The sequence below is a fragment of the Geospiza fortis genome, unplaced genomic scaffold (genome assembly GCF_000277835.1).
Source record: "Geospiza fortis unplaced genomic scaffold, GeoFor_1.0 scaffold58, whole genome shotgun sequence".
NCBI classification, from domain to species: domain Eukaryota; kingdom Metazoa; phylum Chordata; class Aves; order Passeriformes; family Thraupidae; genus Geospiza; species Geospiza fortis.
This window is the reverse complement of record NW_005054359.1, coordinates 446,583-464,516: the sequence shown is the minus strand read 5'-3', so window position 1 is coordinate 464,516 and position 17,934 is coordinate 446,583. Positions and strand designations below refer to the sequence as shown.

The following is a 17,934-nucleotide window of genomic DNA, read 5'->3' as shown; positions in this document are numbered from 1 at the left end:
GCCTAAGGAACGGATCTTCCAAACTGAGAACTTCCAGATTAATGTCCTCTTTGTTTCAGGAAGGAGAACATGGCTTGGATGAACATAAGCTCCACATGTATCTGTCTGCCCTGCAGTCTTTGATTCCTTCTCTGTTTGCACTGGTGCTACAGAATGCACCTTTTACAAGCAAGGCTAAACTTCAGGGAGAAGTACCACAAATAGAAGGTAAATTATTAGTTTCTGGGTTTTTATATTGGTCTGCCTTAGTAATGCTTCCTTTTTTTCACCCCTTGCTATGCTTGAGATACCTGATTATCACAAAAAAGCTTTCATCTATTTTTCTCTACTTCTTAGAAGAAGCTTTTAGAAAGCAAAGCAATTTTGAATTGTACTTCCTAAAGGTTTCTCAAGAGCTGATTTCCATTAATAGCCAATAATAGCTCAGGAGGGCTCGTCTCAGATTCATTTAATTCTTACAAATTTATGGAGTGGGAAAAACACAGCATAATGCAGCAGCGTCACCATCTGTTATCTATCTGTGTAATATCCTAGAAGACCATCTGATCTCTGAAAGTGTTCCAGGCCAGGCTGGATGGAGCTTTGAGCAACCTGGTCTAGCTGAAGGTGTCCCTGCCCATGCTAGTAGGGTTGCAACTAAGTGATCTTTAAGGTGCCTTCCAACCCAAACCATTCTATGACAGAATGGCCTCATGGTGAAGTTGTCCTTAGATCAGCAAACCTAGCCTGTGGAGTGTTTTCTCCTGTTGCAAATACTTTAAAGATGTTATTGGTAACACCTGCCACCATGCTGATAATAGTGCTGTGTGTGAAGATGCAAAGGAAAGGTAACAAAGGAGAATTTGGAAAGTAGCTAGTGGTCCATTACTGTCTGATACTCCTTTGAAAATGGATGCTCATCTGCCTGACTTGAGTAATTTGAAGATGAGCACTTTTTCTGAGTGGCTACTACTTAAATAACAAATTCAAAAATTTCAGGTTTCAGCCTAGTCTTCTCCAGGCTGAGCAAGCACAGCTCTTTCAGCCTTTCTGCATAGGAAAGGTGCTCTATCTTTTTGTTCACACTTGTGTAGCCCTCCTTCAGACTTGCTCTAGTAGGTCCATGTCTTTCCTGTGCTGGGGACCCCAGAGCTGGATGCAGCACTCCAAGTGGAGTCTCATGAGAGAGAAGCAGAGGGCTAGAATCACCTTCCTCATCCTGCTGCCATGCTGTTTTGGATGCAGCCCAGGATAGTGTTGGTTTTCTGGTCTGCAAGCAAATATTGCTGGGTCATGTCCAGTTTTATCATTCACCAGCACCCCCAAGTCTACTCTCAATCCCTTCCTGTCCCCCAGCCTGCATTGCCCTGACTCAGCAGGGGTGCTTGCAGCACCTTGTACTTGGCCTTGTTGAGCCTCATGAGATTCCTATGGGCCCATTTCTCAAGCTTGTCCAGGTCCCTCTGGATGGCACCCTGTCCCTTAGGTGTGTCACTGCACCACTAGCTTAGTGTCATCTGCAAACTTGCCAAAGGTGCACTCAATCTCTTTGTCATTGGTGAAGAGAGTGAACACTACTGGTCCCAGTATGGACCCCTGAGAGGCACAACTTGTCAGTGATGTCCATCTGGACATTAAGGCATTGACCACTGTCCTCAAGGTGTGGGCATCCAGTCAATTCCTCATTGACTGAGAAGCTGATCCATCAAATTCATATTTCTCCAGTTTGGAGAGGATATTTTGGGAGACTGTCAGAGGCCTTACAGCAATCCAGATAGGTGACATCTGTAGCTCTTCCCTGTTCACAGATACTGTCATCCATCATAGAGAGCCACCAGGTTGGTCAGGCAGGGTTTGACCTTGGTCAGTCTGTGCTGGCAATGATAATAACATAATCTCCCTGTATTTTCTCTTTTTAACTGAGGGTTACATAATCTCTTCAGTGATGACTTTAACTCACTGATTTTTAAAAACCAAATTGATAGAGCAAACCTTATAGAGAAGGCACTTAACGAGTTCCACAGTTTCTTAGCTGTTGTTTCTGACATCACCTGCATGGCATTTTCATCTTCTTTGGTTCATGGTTGCTTGTGCTCTGCCGTTACAGTCACTAGGTTTCCCCGACCTGTGTCGCCTCTTCAGGACGTCGCCGTCATCATTGGAAGCCGCGAACAATTGGCAGTGCTGTTGCAGCTGTATGATCATCAGCTGGAACATGAGGGCACCACAGGCTGGGAGACTCTGCTATGGGTTGTCAATCAGCTGTGAGTTAATTTGTGTCTTAGGATACCTAATTTTAAAATGTGTCAAAATTAATAGTTCTTAAGCATGGCCTGTGGCATTCACATTCTCTGAAAAAATTCCTTCACCCAGGATTTTTCTCCTGGGAAGCTGAGAAGCCTCAGAGAGAAGGAAAACAATTCTAATCTCATTTGCTTCTCCTGTGTTGTGCTCATGTGTGGAATGTGTTTGGAAATTGTTTACACACAGGTGATTGTTTCATTGGTCTCCGATGTGAGTTGTTTTGACTCATTGGCCAGTTGGTGCCAAACTGTGTCGAGACTCTGGAAAGAGTCATGAGTTTTCATTATTATCTTTTTAGTGTTCAGTAAGTATCCTTTCTGTATTCTTTAGTATGGTATATATTCTTTAATATAATATAGGATTATAAAGTAATAAACTAGCCTTCTGAGAACACGGAGTCAGAGTCATCATTCCTGCCTTCATCAGGGCATTTCCCTGCAAATACAATACATGGTCGTGTTTAACAGTTACTGAATATAAGAATGCTAATAATGATTGCATTTGAGAATTACTAAAGAGGAAAAGTTTTAATTTATTTTAGGCATTTTAATTTTCATGCTGAATTGCCTTTGATTTTATTCAGAAAATATCAAGTCTAGCAGAACATATAGGTAACTATTTGCTCTGAAAACTTGTTTCTTTTATTTTTGCATCAGTATAGTTAATTCTCTTGTGAAGTAAAGATTGTTGTATTCCATCTCATGATAGCAACAGATGTTTGAAAATAGGGGTCAGACTTTTCTGGCACTTAAACCGTTGCTTTCTTCACGGGTCAGGAAATATACAGAACATGTAGGTAACTTTATTAGACCCAGTAGTGCTCTTTGTGTGCATGTATTTATTAATATAAGCAATAAATCTATAAAAATGTAAATGGACAAAAGCAAAAAGTCAGAGCAGTGTTTAATATCCTTTTGTTTCCTGATTTTTAGGCTACCACAGCTTATAGAAATAGTTGGCAAGATCAATGTAGCATCAACTGCCTGTGTCCATGAATTCTCTAGATTTTTCTGGAGACTTTGTAGAACATTTGGGAAAATTTTTACAAACACTAAGGTAAGATATTACTTTAAATATTCTACATACTTGGTAACATATATTCTCTATATTTAGAGTATGTTGGAACACCCACAATTTGTGACCATTTATATTTTCATGTCACATTGATGCTTTTCCATAAGTACATTTAAACCTGCTATTTTTAGAGCTGTCTTTGTGCCCTTTTCTGGTTTTGGTAATTTTGGAATTGCCTTCTGTCTTGCCCAACCAGGGACACTTTTTTTAAAACTGTATTCTTCATATTTCCTTTGTGAATGACAGAGAGAGTAGGAGAGATCGTCCTAATTCTGGTTATTTAACAACTTTCCTCAGAGCGGCATACTCTTCACTCTTAGCAGTGTACATAAGTACTCCAGCTTTACTTGATTTAAAATTTTCAAGTTGATGCCTTCCCAGCCTGAAATATTATCTGTTGGCAGTATCTAAGCATTTTTATCAAGGAATTATGTAACTTTTCTCAATAAAATAACTTTTGAATAAAATTTAAAAATACTTCAAGGGTAATTGTCAAACATGTGAGGATTACCTAAAGATAAAACTCTGTTAGCAGTACATGCTACCCCGAGAGAGGGGATTGTTGTTGTTTTGTTTTGGGGGATTTTTTTTTTCTTGGTTTTGCAGTTCTTTTTATTTTTCTAAGTTAATTGACACTGGTAACAGTGTTAATTGGTAATTACCATTGACCAATTCTTACATGAGATTCATCACCCTTTGCATAGGTAAAACCGCAGTTCCAGGAAATCTTAAGACTGTCTGAGGAAAACATAGGTAAGTAGCTTTATACTGAAATAAATTGATCTTAATTGCAACAGGAAAAAACTTTCATTCTCTTGTTCAAGTAACATTGTGAGGCTGCAGTTCTCAAATTTGTTATGTTTGTGAAATGTTAAAAATCTAGTCTTAATCTGAATGGAACACTATGAAGTTGTAGATTATGTGTAGGGTAAAAAAAAATCTCAAATCCAAATACCTCTTGAGTACGTTGAGTACCTCTTTAAGCACGTTTCTGTATATATGCATGTAAATTCTTTGTGTATATATCAAAAGGTGATTGAATCCATAATACTTAAATACACACATGTAAGTCTACTATAGATAATATATATGTTCTATACTCATATGTATGTATAAAACCTCCATTCTTCACTGTGTTTCATTAGATTCCACAGCAGGAAATGGAGTGCTAACAAAAGCCACAGTTCCCATCTATGCAACAGGGGTCCTTACATGTTATATTCAGGTAGGTTTGGGTTTCTGTTTCTTTGTTGTATAATAATGTGTGAAACTTATTTTAAAAAATACCTAAACATTACTGTGTTCATTGAAAACTTTCTGTTCTTGTGTGTTAAAGATAGGTAGATGAATGGGCAGCTGTAAATACATTGACAAAGTTTTCTACTCAGGTGGTGATGCATATTCAGATCATGTGTTACCATGTTCCTCTGTCAAAACTCTATTAATGTTACTCCTGAAACATTAACTCAGGCCATTTAACATTAATTCTCGGCCATTTAACTGTGAACTTGGCAAACATCATGGTGCAAAGCAGGTACTGAAATGGGTAAATTCCCATTTGAGGCCTAGTTGGAGTCGCACACTATAAATCTTACCCGATCTTCCAGCAATGAGCAGTCAAGTTCTAGTACACACATATCTTGCAGGAAAAAAAAATTCTTCATATTCTTACAAATTTTTAGTGGTTTATGATTTATAAACTTTCAGGAGTCGTAAATATGCTTAAGTACTGTTCTTAGAAGTTTCTTTAAGAAAAGAATTTATGCATGAGTATGTGCTTAGTAGATGAAACACCATCTCGTGTGTTTGCTTTGAAAGGCTCTTGTTCTTTAAACACATTTTTGAAGCTCCTAAGAAAATTGTTAAATGCTTAATCTCGTTTATTCTTTTTCATAGTTTGTGTCCTCTGCACCTCTGAGGTTGCCATCATAACCTCAGCGATCCTTCCAGCCCATTCATCACTGTACTCCCTTCCTCCCTTCTTTCAGGAAGAAGACCGCAAGCTGTTAGTTGGATTTCTAGAAGATGTAATGACCATGCTTTCACTGTCCCATGCTCCACTTGATAGCCTGAAAGCTTCCTTTGTGGAACTAGGGTAAAGAATATACCTTGGGGTTAACTACGTCTAAATACATTAGAAGCTTTTATTAAAAGCTGCTAATCTATTTGTAATTTTTAATAACTGTGACGCTTTGGGTGAATAAAGGGTATACTTGCTTTTTTTCCCTGGTGTAAATGTAATTTCTAGGTTAAAAATGTAGCAGTTAAAAAAAAAATCTCAAGTGTAAAAGAGGAACACCGAAATCCAAACAAAAGATTTCCACAAAAATAACTCATTGAGAATACAATGGAAATTAATTTTGTATTTACCATACTATTGTCATTTGTTCTAGATGTGTATTTGCATTTAATATAATTCATTGAAAATTATGTTCTTAAGGTTGAGCTTGGGTTCTTTTAATTAACTTTAAAAAGGAACATATTTTCTAGACTGCAACATGGTGTAAGTCTTTCAGAATGAGATAAGTATTTTGTATCCTTTAGAAAGGATGAATGCTGGAGTTTTAGATTTGTTGAGCAAGGAATTCTTAAAGACTGCATTTTTTAGGTAGAGAACACATCCAGGGCTTGGGAGTATTTTTGTTTGATCAATTGCCCAACTGTTTTCTTCTAGTGCAAACCCAGCTTATCATGAGCTACTATTAACTGTTTTGTGGTATGGAGTTGTCCATACTTCTGCTCTTGTTCGGTGTACAGCTGCTAGAATGTTTGAGGTAAGTGTTGTCCAAACTGTTTTTCACTTTTTTAAAACTAGAGTTTATTTTTTAAAAGAGGGATCAATCAGACAATGTTTCTACATTCTTAATAATTGCAAACAACTTAAATAAGCTGTGGACTGTGTGATGGAGCAGGAGGTCATTGTTCAGCTGTTTCTGTATCTGTTCTCTGTTCAGCAACACATCTTTCTATAGGTCTGTAGTTAAATATAAGAATCTCTGAGTTTTTACTTCTGCTTTTGCTCTTCAACACATCATCAGTAGTCTAATATATAACTTAACATTTTCAGTAGGTCTTATGTATGCTCATGCAATGCACTTGCATTGTAATTCAAACTAGTTTTCTTTGTAACAGATATGGTGGTGAAGACACACATATAATTCTGTATTTTTTGTAGAAATTAAAAGAATTTAAAAAGAATTTACAGTTACTTTACTTGCCTCATAATGACAGCTTCATTTTTCCCCTTAATATCTATAAATTTTGGTCACAATAAAGATTGAAATGTATACCTAGTAAGTTTGCTTTTATTTTCACATCATGCCTTTATTTCATCAAATGTTCATTTTAGAAGTCATATGCAAACCTCTGAGACATACTCCATTGGCTGAACAAAGAGAGAACTTTCTGTTCTTTGCGTGTTAGAAACACACATTTCTAATCACAATTACTTTTTCCTTCTCTTTTTTTTGGGCATTTTTCCATATATGTCTCATTTGAATAGCTTTGGAGGGGACCTCTAGCTGAACCTGACATCTTGTGTCCATTTGCAAAAACAAATCTGAAGTCTGTCTCAGAACTAAAGAGCACTTAACATATCTATCAGCTTTCTTTAGTGACACTCTGCAAGTCAGAGCAGAGAGAGCAGTAAACAACCACAACAAGCTGCATCCTGAGACTTCAATTAAAAACGTCCAACAATGTCCTTTTTTTCTGGTTTGGTTTTTTTTTTTTGCCTCTCCTTTTAAAAAGGAAATGGCAATTTTTGGACACTGTTACAATCTATTTGCATATTTTCCCTCTCACAAAAGCATTTTTTAATATATATTGGTAATAATAAGCTCCTTTTCCCTAGTAAATATTAGCCAAACATATGAAACACCTCAGTTACAGCAGGACATTGTCTTGGTTGCAGCTTCTTTTCAAATTCAGCTGCATATTGATTATTTTTAGGCAGTCTATGCATGCAATTTCATGTCTTGTTTCTTAGCATATTTCAATTTTTACCAAAGCCTAGGCAGCTTTCTTCTAAATGCTTTTCTTACTTGAAAATAGTAGCATATTGCTATTTCCTGGATAGCCATGGCATACATATTTGTACATGGTATTATGTAAATTTGGGAAGTCACCTGCAAAGAGGTAGTAATAGCTGGTTTCACTGCTGGAAGATTCCATCACTTGAGGAATTTCTGTAACCTCAGAGGCTGCTGAATGGCAAAGCCAAGTGATTAGATAATAGGATGAAGACAGGATTAGATAATAGGATGCAGGACAGCTGTATGAGAACAGTGAAGATTCTGAGCAGCACAGAGACTGCAGGCCTGACTGCTTTACCAAGCCTTTATAGTCTATTAAGGGTTGGAAGGACACAGAAGTGATGTGGGGCCTTTCCACTCCCTTGCTCCTTTGGGGCTGGAAGCCTTGTGCTACCATATTAAGCTGTAGTATGTGTAAGTAATTATCCTAGAGGAATCAAAAAAAGATAACAATTTACATTGTCTGTCTCACTCTAACCTTACATGCTGCTACACAGCTTTGCCCACCCAGCTGTTCCTGTTGCTTCTGAATTAATGTTTGTAGTTAGCAGCTTCCCATTTCAATGTTGATGCAAACAGATTTGATTGCTCTGATTTGAATGTGAATAAGTCTAAGTTGACTTATACATCAGCTTTCTTTGCTGGTCTGTTTGGGTTCAGGGCTAGGGACACATCTTCAGTATGACACTTGTATTATAAAGCATGTTTTGTTTTCTGTATGATGGAATGCATCGGTTCACCATGCTTTACCATACTTAAAAATGCGGGAGACCAGACAGGAATGAAGCTGAGATCATTCTAAATTATTTGCTAATTATACAAATCCCAAGTGTTTGGGTTTTTTTTTCAAAGCACTGTATAACTGCTAGGCTTTGTTCTAAATGAAGGTTCATAAAGAAAACTCAAGTCTCTGTTTGTCTAAAATTGAAAATTATAAGCATTCTCAATTTTAATAAATGTGAAAATTAGTAAAGCTATATATGAAAGTTAAACCAAGGACACAGTGACCTGTGTCCTTAACAGCTGTTTGAAGAGTAGCCCATGAACTCAACAGATTGGCACTTGGAGTTGTTGCCAATGTCAATAATGGTGAAATGTATTAATGTTTAAATGTTGTTGTTGAACTGACATCCTAATACTTTCTGAATAACAAGTATAGGATGTTGCAACTTTGCTACTCCAGGTGCTTTGCAGCAATAGTGTCTTATGTTCTTACACAGCTTCTCCCCATTCTTCCTTCTCCAGTAAAATTGTCTGTGAGGCCACTCTGTTCCATGTCTGTGTCACTCATGCATGCACACACATACATGCATACATATCACTCCTTTATATAAAAGCTTTTGAAAAGTTCCTTCCAATATTTTACAGCTTACTTTGGTTTAAATTCAGAGTTGGTAAAACAGGAATGCTCTAAAAAATAGCAGAATGTAAAATCTTCTCTAGTTAGAGGATGTAAATACTGTCTGGTTTTGATACTGATATATTGACAGCTACTGCTTCTCCCAGGGAAATGGCTTAGAATTTAATTTGTGTTCATTATGCAATATGAGTAATCAGAATATAGCTAAAAATTAAAAAGATATTTCATATTTCTCATATGAACTTACTGATAAGATTTTTACGTTCATCTCCTAAAACCAGCAAATACATGCACACGTCCTAACATGAGACACAAAATGGAAATATCTAATCTTTCCTCTTTTTATTAATTAAGACAAAACCCACTATTTTGTTGAATATGCAAAAAGTTTGCAACTTGGTTTGAAAATTAGGAGGTTTTCATATGAAGAGTGTATGTAAAGGGCATTTGCAACATATGCAGCAAATGCTTGTGTATAACTACATAGGTAATGGAAAAAATCACCTGGGAATATCTGTATTCAAACAACTTTGCTGTGCTCATGGATAATGAGTTTTACTATGATTTCAAGCTTTTAACATTTGGGATGCACTGCAACAAATACATCTCTTCCTTAGTTTGCGAAAAGACTTGAGGAAATAAATTTCATGGATAGTTCAAGGATTCCCCATTTTCTCCCTGCACAGACCAGCATTCATACTGTTTGGATGGTTGTTAAATATCAAGGAGTCCTGAATGATTTTCAGGAAAACGTTTTGGCATCTGGGAAGGTGCTGTTTGTCTCATTGTACAAGGTGTGAGATGTATCACTCAGTGTGGGGAAATTACACACATTTAGCCTAGTCAAGACTTCTGTGTTGCATGTGACAGCCACCTACTATGATAAATATTGTTGTGTAGAGTTAGGAACAGCATTTACACGGAATCGTCAAATTCAAATTGACATCACTTTAGTACTTAATTATACATAACTTTATTTATAGTTATATATGAAATAAAACATGGTTTGAGTTCAAGTTTTAAAATATCTGAAAATAAAGAAAACATTGTGTTATTGAATTCGTCACGTTTGTCCTGATTGCCGGACCACTTTAGCTTTCTTCATGCCTTTGCAGTTATGAAGCTCTAGTGTAGCAGTATTTGCTTAGCTTCTAATTTTGGTTTGCTTTTTGTGTTTTTTCTTTCTCTCTCTTGGTTTTGCCGTTCTTCCTCCCATGATACTGTGCTCCCTCTTTCCGTGCATCACCTGTGATACCCCCCTGCTCCGACCATTCAGCTGTTGGTGAAGGGGGTACATGAAACTCTGGTAGCTCAGAGAGTTGTTCCTGCTCTCATTACTCTCTCCAGTGACCCTGAAATGTAAGTTCCCTGACTGTCTTATATACCTAGCATCCCTCTTAATACTTAGAAAGAAATAACCATCAGTTATGTCTCTTAATCTAGCTGAACAAAAATTGAATTCCTTTTAAAGGAAAGTAACCTTTAAATCATTTCTTTCTAAATTAAAAGGTTTACTGCAATGCTTGGAATTAAACTGTATAAAAATGCTGAATGAACTTCAAATTGAAAACTTAAATCCCTGTAATTGAATTTTTGTTTATATTTAATCATGTTCTCAGTTTTCAAATTTGCTTACATCATTTCTGGCAGAAAGCTGGATACTACTATTCTGTAAAGCTATCAGCTTTGCTACTGCAAAATTAAGTATCACCTGCATTAATGAAATGCAAAGTAGTTTTGGCTACATCTTATGTCTGATATACAACGGTGGCAGTTCATTTCGTGGACATTCTGATGCGGTATTTCTTTCCAGCTAAGGAGGGATGCTTTGCTAATCTCACTAACAACTTGTTACTAACAGATGCTCCAGCATGAATAGAGTCTTAGTGGCTTTAATGTCTTGTGTGGGTGACTAAACCAAGAACAACCCCAAGAATCTGCCTGCCCATCCTCAGTCACAGCTAACCCAGTTGTTCACGTTTACCAAAGCGTTTTTTATTGCATGTTGACTGGTTTACAGCTGGCTCTTCGAGGCATGAGTGAAGCGTTAGTTGGCAAGCGGGTTGCTCCGGCCCTTGTTACCTTGTCCAGTGATCCTGAATTGTGAGTTTCAGACTGAGACCTTGAGTTAATCCTCTCTTTTTCCTGGTCTGCTTTTTTTTTTTTTCCTTTGTCATTGCTAGAAACTAATGTAACTTAAAAGTACTAATTTTAAAATTTTTATTTAAGTAATTTTGTTCTTAGTGTTGCATACATCTTAAAGACCCTATTCTTCCATTGTAGTTCAGTAAGGATTGCTACAATCCCTGCTTTTGGGACCATCATGGAAACTGTTACTCAGAGAGAGGTGAGACACCTGTTGTCACCTGTGTTTTTGTAGCATAAGAGGATGATTTTTTTATAAATACAGAATAAAAGAAAGGGGAAGTCATAAATTTTCTTTCTTCTTCTTTCTTCTTCTTTCTTCTTCTTTCTTCTTCTTTCTTCTTCTTTCTTCTTCTTTCTTCTTCTTTCTTCTTCTTTCTTCTTCTTTCTTCTTCTTTCTTCTTCTTTCTTCTTCTTTCTTCTTCTTTCTTCTTCTTTCTTCTTCTTTCTTCTTCTTTCTTCTTCTTTCTTCTTCTTTCTTCTTCTTTCTTCTTCTTTCTTCTTCTTTCTTCTTCTTTCTTCTTCTTTCTTCTTCTTTCTTCTTCTTTCTTCTTCTTTCTTCTTCTTTCTTCTTCTTTCTTCTTCTTTCTTCTTCTTTCTTCTTCTTTCTTCTTCTTTCTTCTTCTTTCTTCTTCTTTCTTCTTCTTTCTTCTTCTTTCTTCTTCTTTCTTCTTCTTTCTTCTTCTTTCTTCTTCTTTCTTCTTCTTTCTTCTTCTTTCTTCTTCTTTCTTCTTCTTTCTCATATTCTCTTCCAAAGTGCTTTTGGGTTTTGCAATGGCCTTTTTTTTCCTCTCTAAACAAACCAATCCTTGTAATTAATAAAAACATTTCCTTCTGAATCTCAACCAAACATAAACAAACAGAGACAGATAAGTAGAGGGGAGGCCTGTGCTAGAAGATGGGAAATCCCATGCTCAAAATGTTTCTTTAAAACCTTCTCCAGTACAGTTGTGAAATCTGACTCCATTATTTCCAAAAGAAATAGTTCTATTTTAAAAGAGTGACCAAAAACATACGCATATTGTACTTTTGTATATTGTACTTTTTTAGGTGTTTTAGGGTATCCTGCTTGGCTCCCAAATACTTTAGAAGAGCACAAGACTCTTGTTGTTCCAGTCATATCTGCTGATTTAGCCCTTGATTTAGTCCAAGATAGCACTGAAAGACATAATGACATTAGCAAAGTATTCCTTGAAGATAATGCAGAGATGCAATTCCTCATCATTTTTTAAAGGATGCTACTATGGTAATAGATAAGAGTTTTGAAGACAGTCAGGATTCTGCTGTAAACAGTAGAAAACTGGATTTTGTTTCATGTAACAGCTGTGCAATCAAAATTCTTTTTGTAAGGCCTTGCAGCTTTTTGCAGAGCTTGCATTCTTCCCGTAATTTCAACATATTCTAAAAGAATGCGTTTGAGGAAATGTGAGTAATGTGAGTCAAGTCAGTGATGACTCACACGTACTTGGACGATGGAAAAGTTAGAATTTTGCAGCTTGGAATGCATGCCTATAATCAGTTGGGAAGAATATTGCTTTGTTACTACACAGAAATTACTGTATCCATTGCACTAATTATGATAAGCCTTAGAGTACAGATACATTTTGGAAGGTGCTATCACCTTCCAAAATGTATCATAAAATGTTAATTTTTCAAGTTTGAATCCAAATTAAATACTTATCTCATTTTTGGTTTTCTAGCATTTAGTTGAGGGAATCCTTTTAATTCCATTGATTTTATGATAGTTACTTTTGCATCTCTATCCTCTGCAAAAAAAATTTCAACCTATTAAGTGAGATACATTACAAAAAATGCTATTAATTGGTTTTTAATTAAACAGGAAAACTCTGTGGTTATTAATTGTTAAGTAAGAGGGAAACTGTAGTAGCAGGTAAAAAAGGGAGTATCAAACTCAAGGAAATCTCAGGAGGAAAAGTCAAGTATATGGGAGCAACTGTCTGTTGTTAAAAAACAGATCAGATTAAAACCCTGGTAACATAGAGGTGCATTGAAGAGTTTGAAACACCCTCATAGAAAAAAATCTGTAAATTAAAATAAAGTCCAAGATCTGTCATCTGAAATACAGAAAATTGTAAACATATTCTGAACTGATCATAACAATTTCTAGCATCTTGATTCTTTTGTGTTCTTTCTATTTCTCTGGGAATGTTTAAGCTTCTGGAGAGAGTAAAAATGCAGCTGGCATCTTTCCTGGAGGACCCTCAGTATCAAGACCAACATTCTTTACATACAGAAATCATAAAAACGTTTGGAAGAGTTGGACCTAATGCTGAGCCCAGATTTAGAGACGAATGTAAGTTGCATCCATGGGAAGATGCAGTCTTCTTCTCTTTGTCCAAAAGCTAATAGGTATGCTGGTTACATTGATGGGGTTTTTCTTTCTTTTCTGTAAACACTTATTATTTCAAAGGTACTCCAGGGTGGAGTACCTTTTTTTTTAGGTGGTGGATCCACAGATTTTTATTTCAAGTTTGAATCAATCAATTAAATATGCAAGGGCAATCCCTTCAAAAGCAATTGTTTGCAGTTCTTATTCCATGCTGATGTGTGAAGTTTCAAATGCCTGCAGTTGCCACATAGCACCTGTTTAATGCTAAACAGTTCTGTAGAAAGCAGTTTCAAATACTTATCACTGTATTTACTTTTCCAGTTGTTATTCCACACTTGCACAAGTTAGCTTTGGTCAACAACCAGCAGTCTGTTGATTCGAAGAGATTGGATATTGCTACCCACCTGTTTGAGTCCTACAGTGCTCTTTCCTGTTGCTGTATCCTTTTTTCAGGGGAAGTCTTGCTGTTAGTTCTCTGTAGTGAGAAAAGTTTAATATTTGTCTTTGAATCTGTGATATAAAACATGATCTATTCAACATAAGGGGGAGGTTTTCCGAGATGGTGAATATCGCGGATTAGCAGCACACCAGGTGCCCCCCAAGCCACTCTCCTTCCCCTCCTCAGCAGGATGGGTGAGGGTGGGGGAGAAAATCAGATGGAGGAAAAACTTGTGTCAAAATAAAGGCAGTTTAATAAAGTATAAGCTATGTATGGAAGCAAAGCAAAGCAGAAGATTTTTTTCTCTACTTTCCATTAGCAAGCGATATCCAGTTATTTCCCAGGAAGCAGGGCTTCAGCACATGTAGCAGTCGCTCCAGAACACAAACATCATAATAACAAATGGTCTCCTGCCCCACCACCACCACCTTCTCTTAGTTTTTATATCTGAATAGGCATCATATGGTGTGGAACATCCCTCTGGTCAGTTTGGGTCACTTGTCCAGGCTGTGTGTCCTTCCCCAGCCTACTGATGGGGAGGAATGTTTAGAGAGAGCACCGATGCTGTGCCAGCGCTGCTCAGCAGTAGCCTGAGCACTGGTGTGGTACCAACACCGAAATTTCTAGGTACCAGTGCAAAGCACTGAGGGCTGCTGTGCAGGAAATGAGCTCCAGCTCAGCCAGACCCCATACAGTGGAACTGATACTTCAGAAAACAAAGCTACAAAAACAAAACTCTTGATCTTAACCAATAAATCAAGAAAAAAATCTTATAAGGATTATATGTGTGTACAAAATACATGATGTTAAATATGTTTAAGATCTTTTTTCCTTTTTATTAGCCATCAAGTGTCAAATGCTGCTCCATTTTCTTAGTTTTGCTGCTGCCCTTGTGTTCCATAAAGCAACATTATCAGAAGACAGGAAAGAAGTATAAGGCAATCCTTATAATACCTTAACAACCTGTGTTTTAGTTATTTCAGAGGATTTAATGGTCAATCACTTTTTACCAGGACTGAAGTGTTTACGAACCGACATGGAACATCTCTCTCCAGAGCATGAGGTGAGCAGTAAACTATGTTTACTGAGTATGAGATGTAGGTGGCAGAAGTTGAAATGTGATGGCATTTAAAACCAGAAGTTAAGGAGAGCTGCTCATAAGTGGTTTCAAAACATGACATTGAGGAGGTTTTTTTGATAAAGAATAGATCACGTGATTTCAAAACCAGTAAAATCTTGTAAAATATATTTCTAAGCTGAGAATCTCTGCAAACAAATACTCAACCATCAGAAATGCATGTGGAAACAGATCTTCCTAGACTGAAGAAAAAGGAAATGTTTTTACCATTTTTATGTTAGTCAAACCAAGGATGCGCTAAAATCAATGGCTACAATATATCTGGTTAGGCAAGAGTTTCATTTTCTTTCACCAATGGGATAACTGATCAAATACTGCCACTTCATTTTTGTAGTTAATTTAAATTCTAAGGTTTAAAGATATAGTCAGTTCAAAAGATACCCTGAATTAGAACAAGGAGTTTGATTGAGTTTGAATCTTGTAGTCAGAGAAGGAGCTGAGGACTGGAATAGGATTTAAAATAAATCAGTAGGTAAAGACAGCTCTCAGTTCTCCATTACCACATTCTGCATTACTGTGCTTAGGTGACTTCAGTCATGATGCCAACTGCTTTGGCTTTTTAGCCAGAGAGCAATATAAAATTAAAAGTATTTACTTCTGCTTCAGTGGGTTGGAAAACTCACTACAGTCTTTACAATTTTTATCCCTTTTTTTTGTAGAAATGGATATCTAGGGCTTGATCACCTTCCCACTTCAATGGGATGTTTGTAGGCATCATGATAGCGGCTTCTGTGACCCAGTGAGTTCTAGTGTGTCTTGGAAGCCTTCTATCTGAAGATCTTGTTTTCTGAAATGAATGTCATTTATTGTTTCAAATAATTAACTATTTGCATAAGCAGAATTAAGCCTTTTTTCACTATTTTGGCCTCTATGGTGTTACTCATTATTCAAATGGCATATCACTTGACAAACACACATACATTTTCTAAATCATAGAGCCTTAGCTCTAATGGCTTTAACGTCAGTACAGAGTTTATGCTCATCTTGGAAGGATAACATTGTGGAATTGGCTTGTGTGGTCCTGTCTGGCAGCATTTACCACTCATACCTCATACTTGTTTTCCTTTCTTTCATATAAATAAAAGTGTAAGTTGGGCATTTAGATCAGACCTTCTCATCTTTAAAGGAAACATTTCACCTTGTGCAGACATTCAGATACTTTACCAGCATCTCTAGTTCAATGTCAAGTCCCTTCTTCCTCATTTTCCACTTACCTTCTATGGGTTTTCAAAGTGGATTTGAGTTGCATGATAGTGAGTCAGTACTTGGTAAAAATATTTAGTCCGTATACTGCAGTACTGTTTATAAGACTTCAGCATGTTAAGTCTTTTAAGTGTCTCTAAATATAGAGTTAGTACTCTGAAATATTTCTCTTTAAGGAGATGTGATTTCATAATCAGTCCTATGACCAAACAAGGAGAACCAAGGGAATAGGTCTGAGCAGTATGTGCAAAGCCATAATGTAGAAATTTAGAAATTAATCTGCAGAAGAGGCAAGAATTGCTCCACTTAATCCAAGAATTACACAGCCTTCGCAGAAGGAGCTGTGCAATGGACGGCAAAGCCATCCTGTTATTGAAATCATCCTGGGTCCTTGACGAATTATTCTCCCCTTTGATCAAGGCTTCATATTGTTGATATTTGGAACATCTGGATTCAGATGTACAAAAATGTAGGAAAGCTCCAGTGCACAGGTGGGAATTATAAGTAACAAAAATTATGGCAGCTGTCCTTGAAAATTTCATGGCTTTTTTGATACAGAACAAAAATTCTGAATGTATTTCTCCTGTACCTCTGTACTCTTGAGCAATTAGTATTTGTATAACATTTTATGGAAATGGAGGACAGCAAATACAGTAGGAAGAGTTGTAGTCCTGTTTGAATGCCACTCTCTGAAACACTCAAGGGTGTGTAACACCTGCTACCTAAAATGTTTCAAATGCTGAAGTAACACTTGTGGATAAATAGAGTGAGCAGTGGCACAGGTCTGCGGACCAGGCCACATCTTATCTGTGTAATTAATGGTTGTGCTGCCGACTTGACAGAAACCAGCATTTTAATTTATGCAAATACATTTTAAAATAGTTATCAGTTGGTAGTAACCATTAGTGACTGATCTGTATTTTAGAGATTGAAAATAGTATTTTTCTTTTGTTGTATATATTCAGGTTTGGTAAGACAATACTCATTTTAATTGCTTGTAGCTTTGAGATTTTAAGTTTAGTGTCTCAAAAAAGTATTTAGCTTTCTTCTGAGCTGTGGCAGAGGAACTTTCCATTTATGCAGTGTGTCTATTTATGTGTGTATATGTACATATTTATAGTTTTGTACTTTGCATTCTAACTTTTTTGCCTAAGTGTTTCAAAATATGTCTTGGTTTGAAAAGACAGGTGTCTGCTAAGGAAGGCAGGAGCCTGTCTTGAAATGAAAAATGTAAACCCCCTCCCTCTGAATTGTTATAATTTTGAAATTAAGGGGCTCTTAGGCAGAGATATGGGAGTAGAAATAACAGTTCTTTATTAGGAAAAGTAAAAATAAAAATGCAGTAATACAAAACAACACTGACAGAGTCAGAATACGACCTGACACCTGTTTGTCAGGGTGTTGGTCGCAGTCCCAATAAATGGTGGCTGCAGTCCTCCTGGAGTGACAAATGTGGTTCTGTTGCAACAATGATCCTGTAGAAGGGTGTAGTTTTCCTCTGAAGGTCCAGTGGACCTGGTCTTCCTCTGGGAATCCAGTGGAAAAGAAAGCTGCTCCTCTGGGAATTCAGTGGGAAAAGGCTGCTTCTGGTGTTCCAAATCTCAGATTATATCCAGGAAGGAATACTTGGCTCCTCCCCTTGGGCAGAGCATCTCACACTGGGGTGAGGTAATTTTATTAGTCATGCAGTGAGATTCAGTGGCCCAACAACAGAAGATATCTCCTGGAGGGACGATGGGTTGTGGAAGAGATAAACTGCCCAATTAATAGAAGATAACTGCCCCACCTCTAACAGATAGCAATAGAATACACACCCCCAGCCACGTCTTGCATTTGCACCCTTAGACAAAACACTTTTGTCTTAATGTGCTGAAACAGTACTGTTGTGAACAGTGCAGGCAGTCATTT

At 37.0% G+C, this 17,934-nt stretch overlaps 1 protein-coding gene across 1 annotated transcript in view; it reads left to right on the top strand.

Moving 5' to 3' along the window:
* Nucleotides 1-17,934, top strand: part of RELCH (RAB11 binding and LisH domain, coiled-coil and HEAT repeat containing) — a 72,176-nt gene that overhangs the window by 47,633 nt on the left and 6,609 nt on the right. Inside the window, exons 16-27 of the mRNA XM_014308150.2 lie at nt 60-207; nt 2,087-2,243; nt 3,216-3,339; nt 4,062-4,110; nt 4,503-4,582; nt 5,346-5,452; nt 6,032-6,131; nt 10,028-10,110; nt 11,035-11,098; nt 13,072-13,210; nt 13,568-13,684; nt 14,660-14,748. Coding sequence (XP_014163625.1) covers nt 60-207; nt 2,087-2,243; nt 3,216-3,339; nt 4,062-4,110; nt 4,503-4,582; nt 5,346-5,452; nt 6,032-6,131; nt 10,028-10,110; nt 11,035-11,098; nt 13,072-13,210; nt 13,568-13,684; nt 14,660-14,748 — 1,257 coding nt within the window. The remainder of the gene's footprint in view (nt 1-59; nt 208-2,086; nt 2,244-3,215; nt 3,340-4,061; nt 4,111-4,502; nt 4,583-5,345; nt 5,453-6,031; nt 6,132-10,027; nt 10,111-11,034; nt 11,099-13,071; nt 13,211-13,567; nt 13,685-14,659; nt 14,749-17,934) is intronic.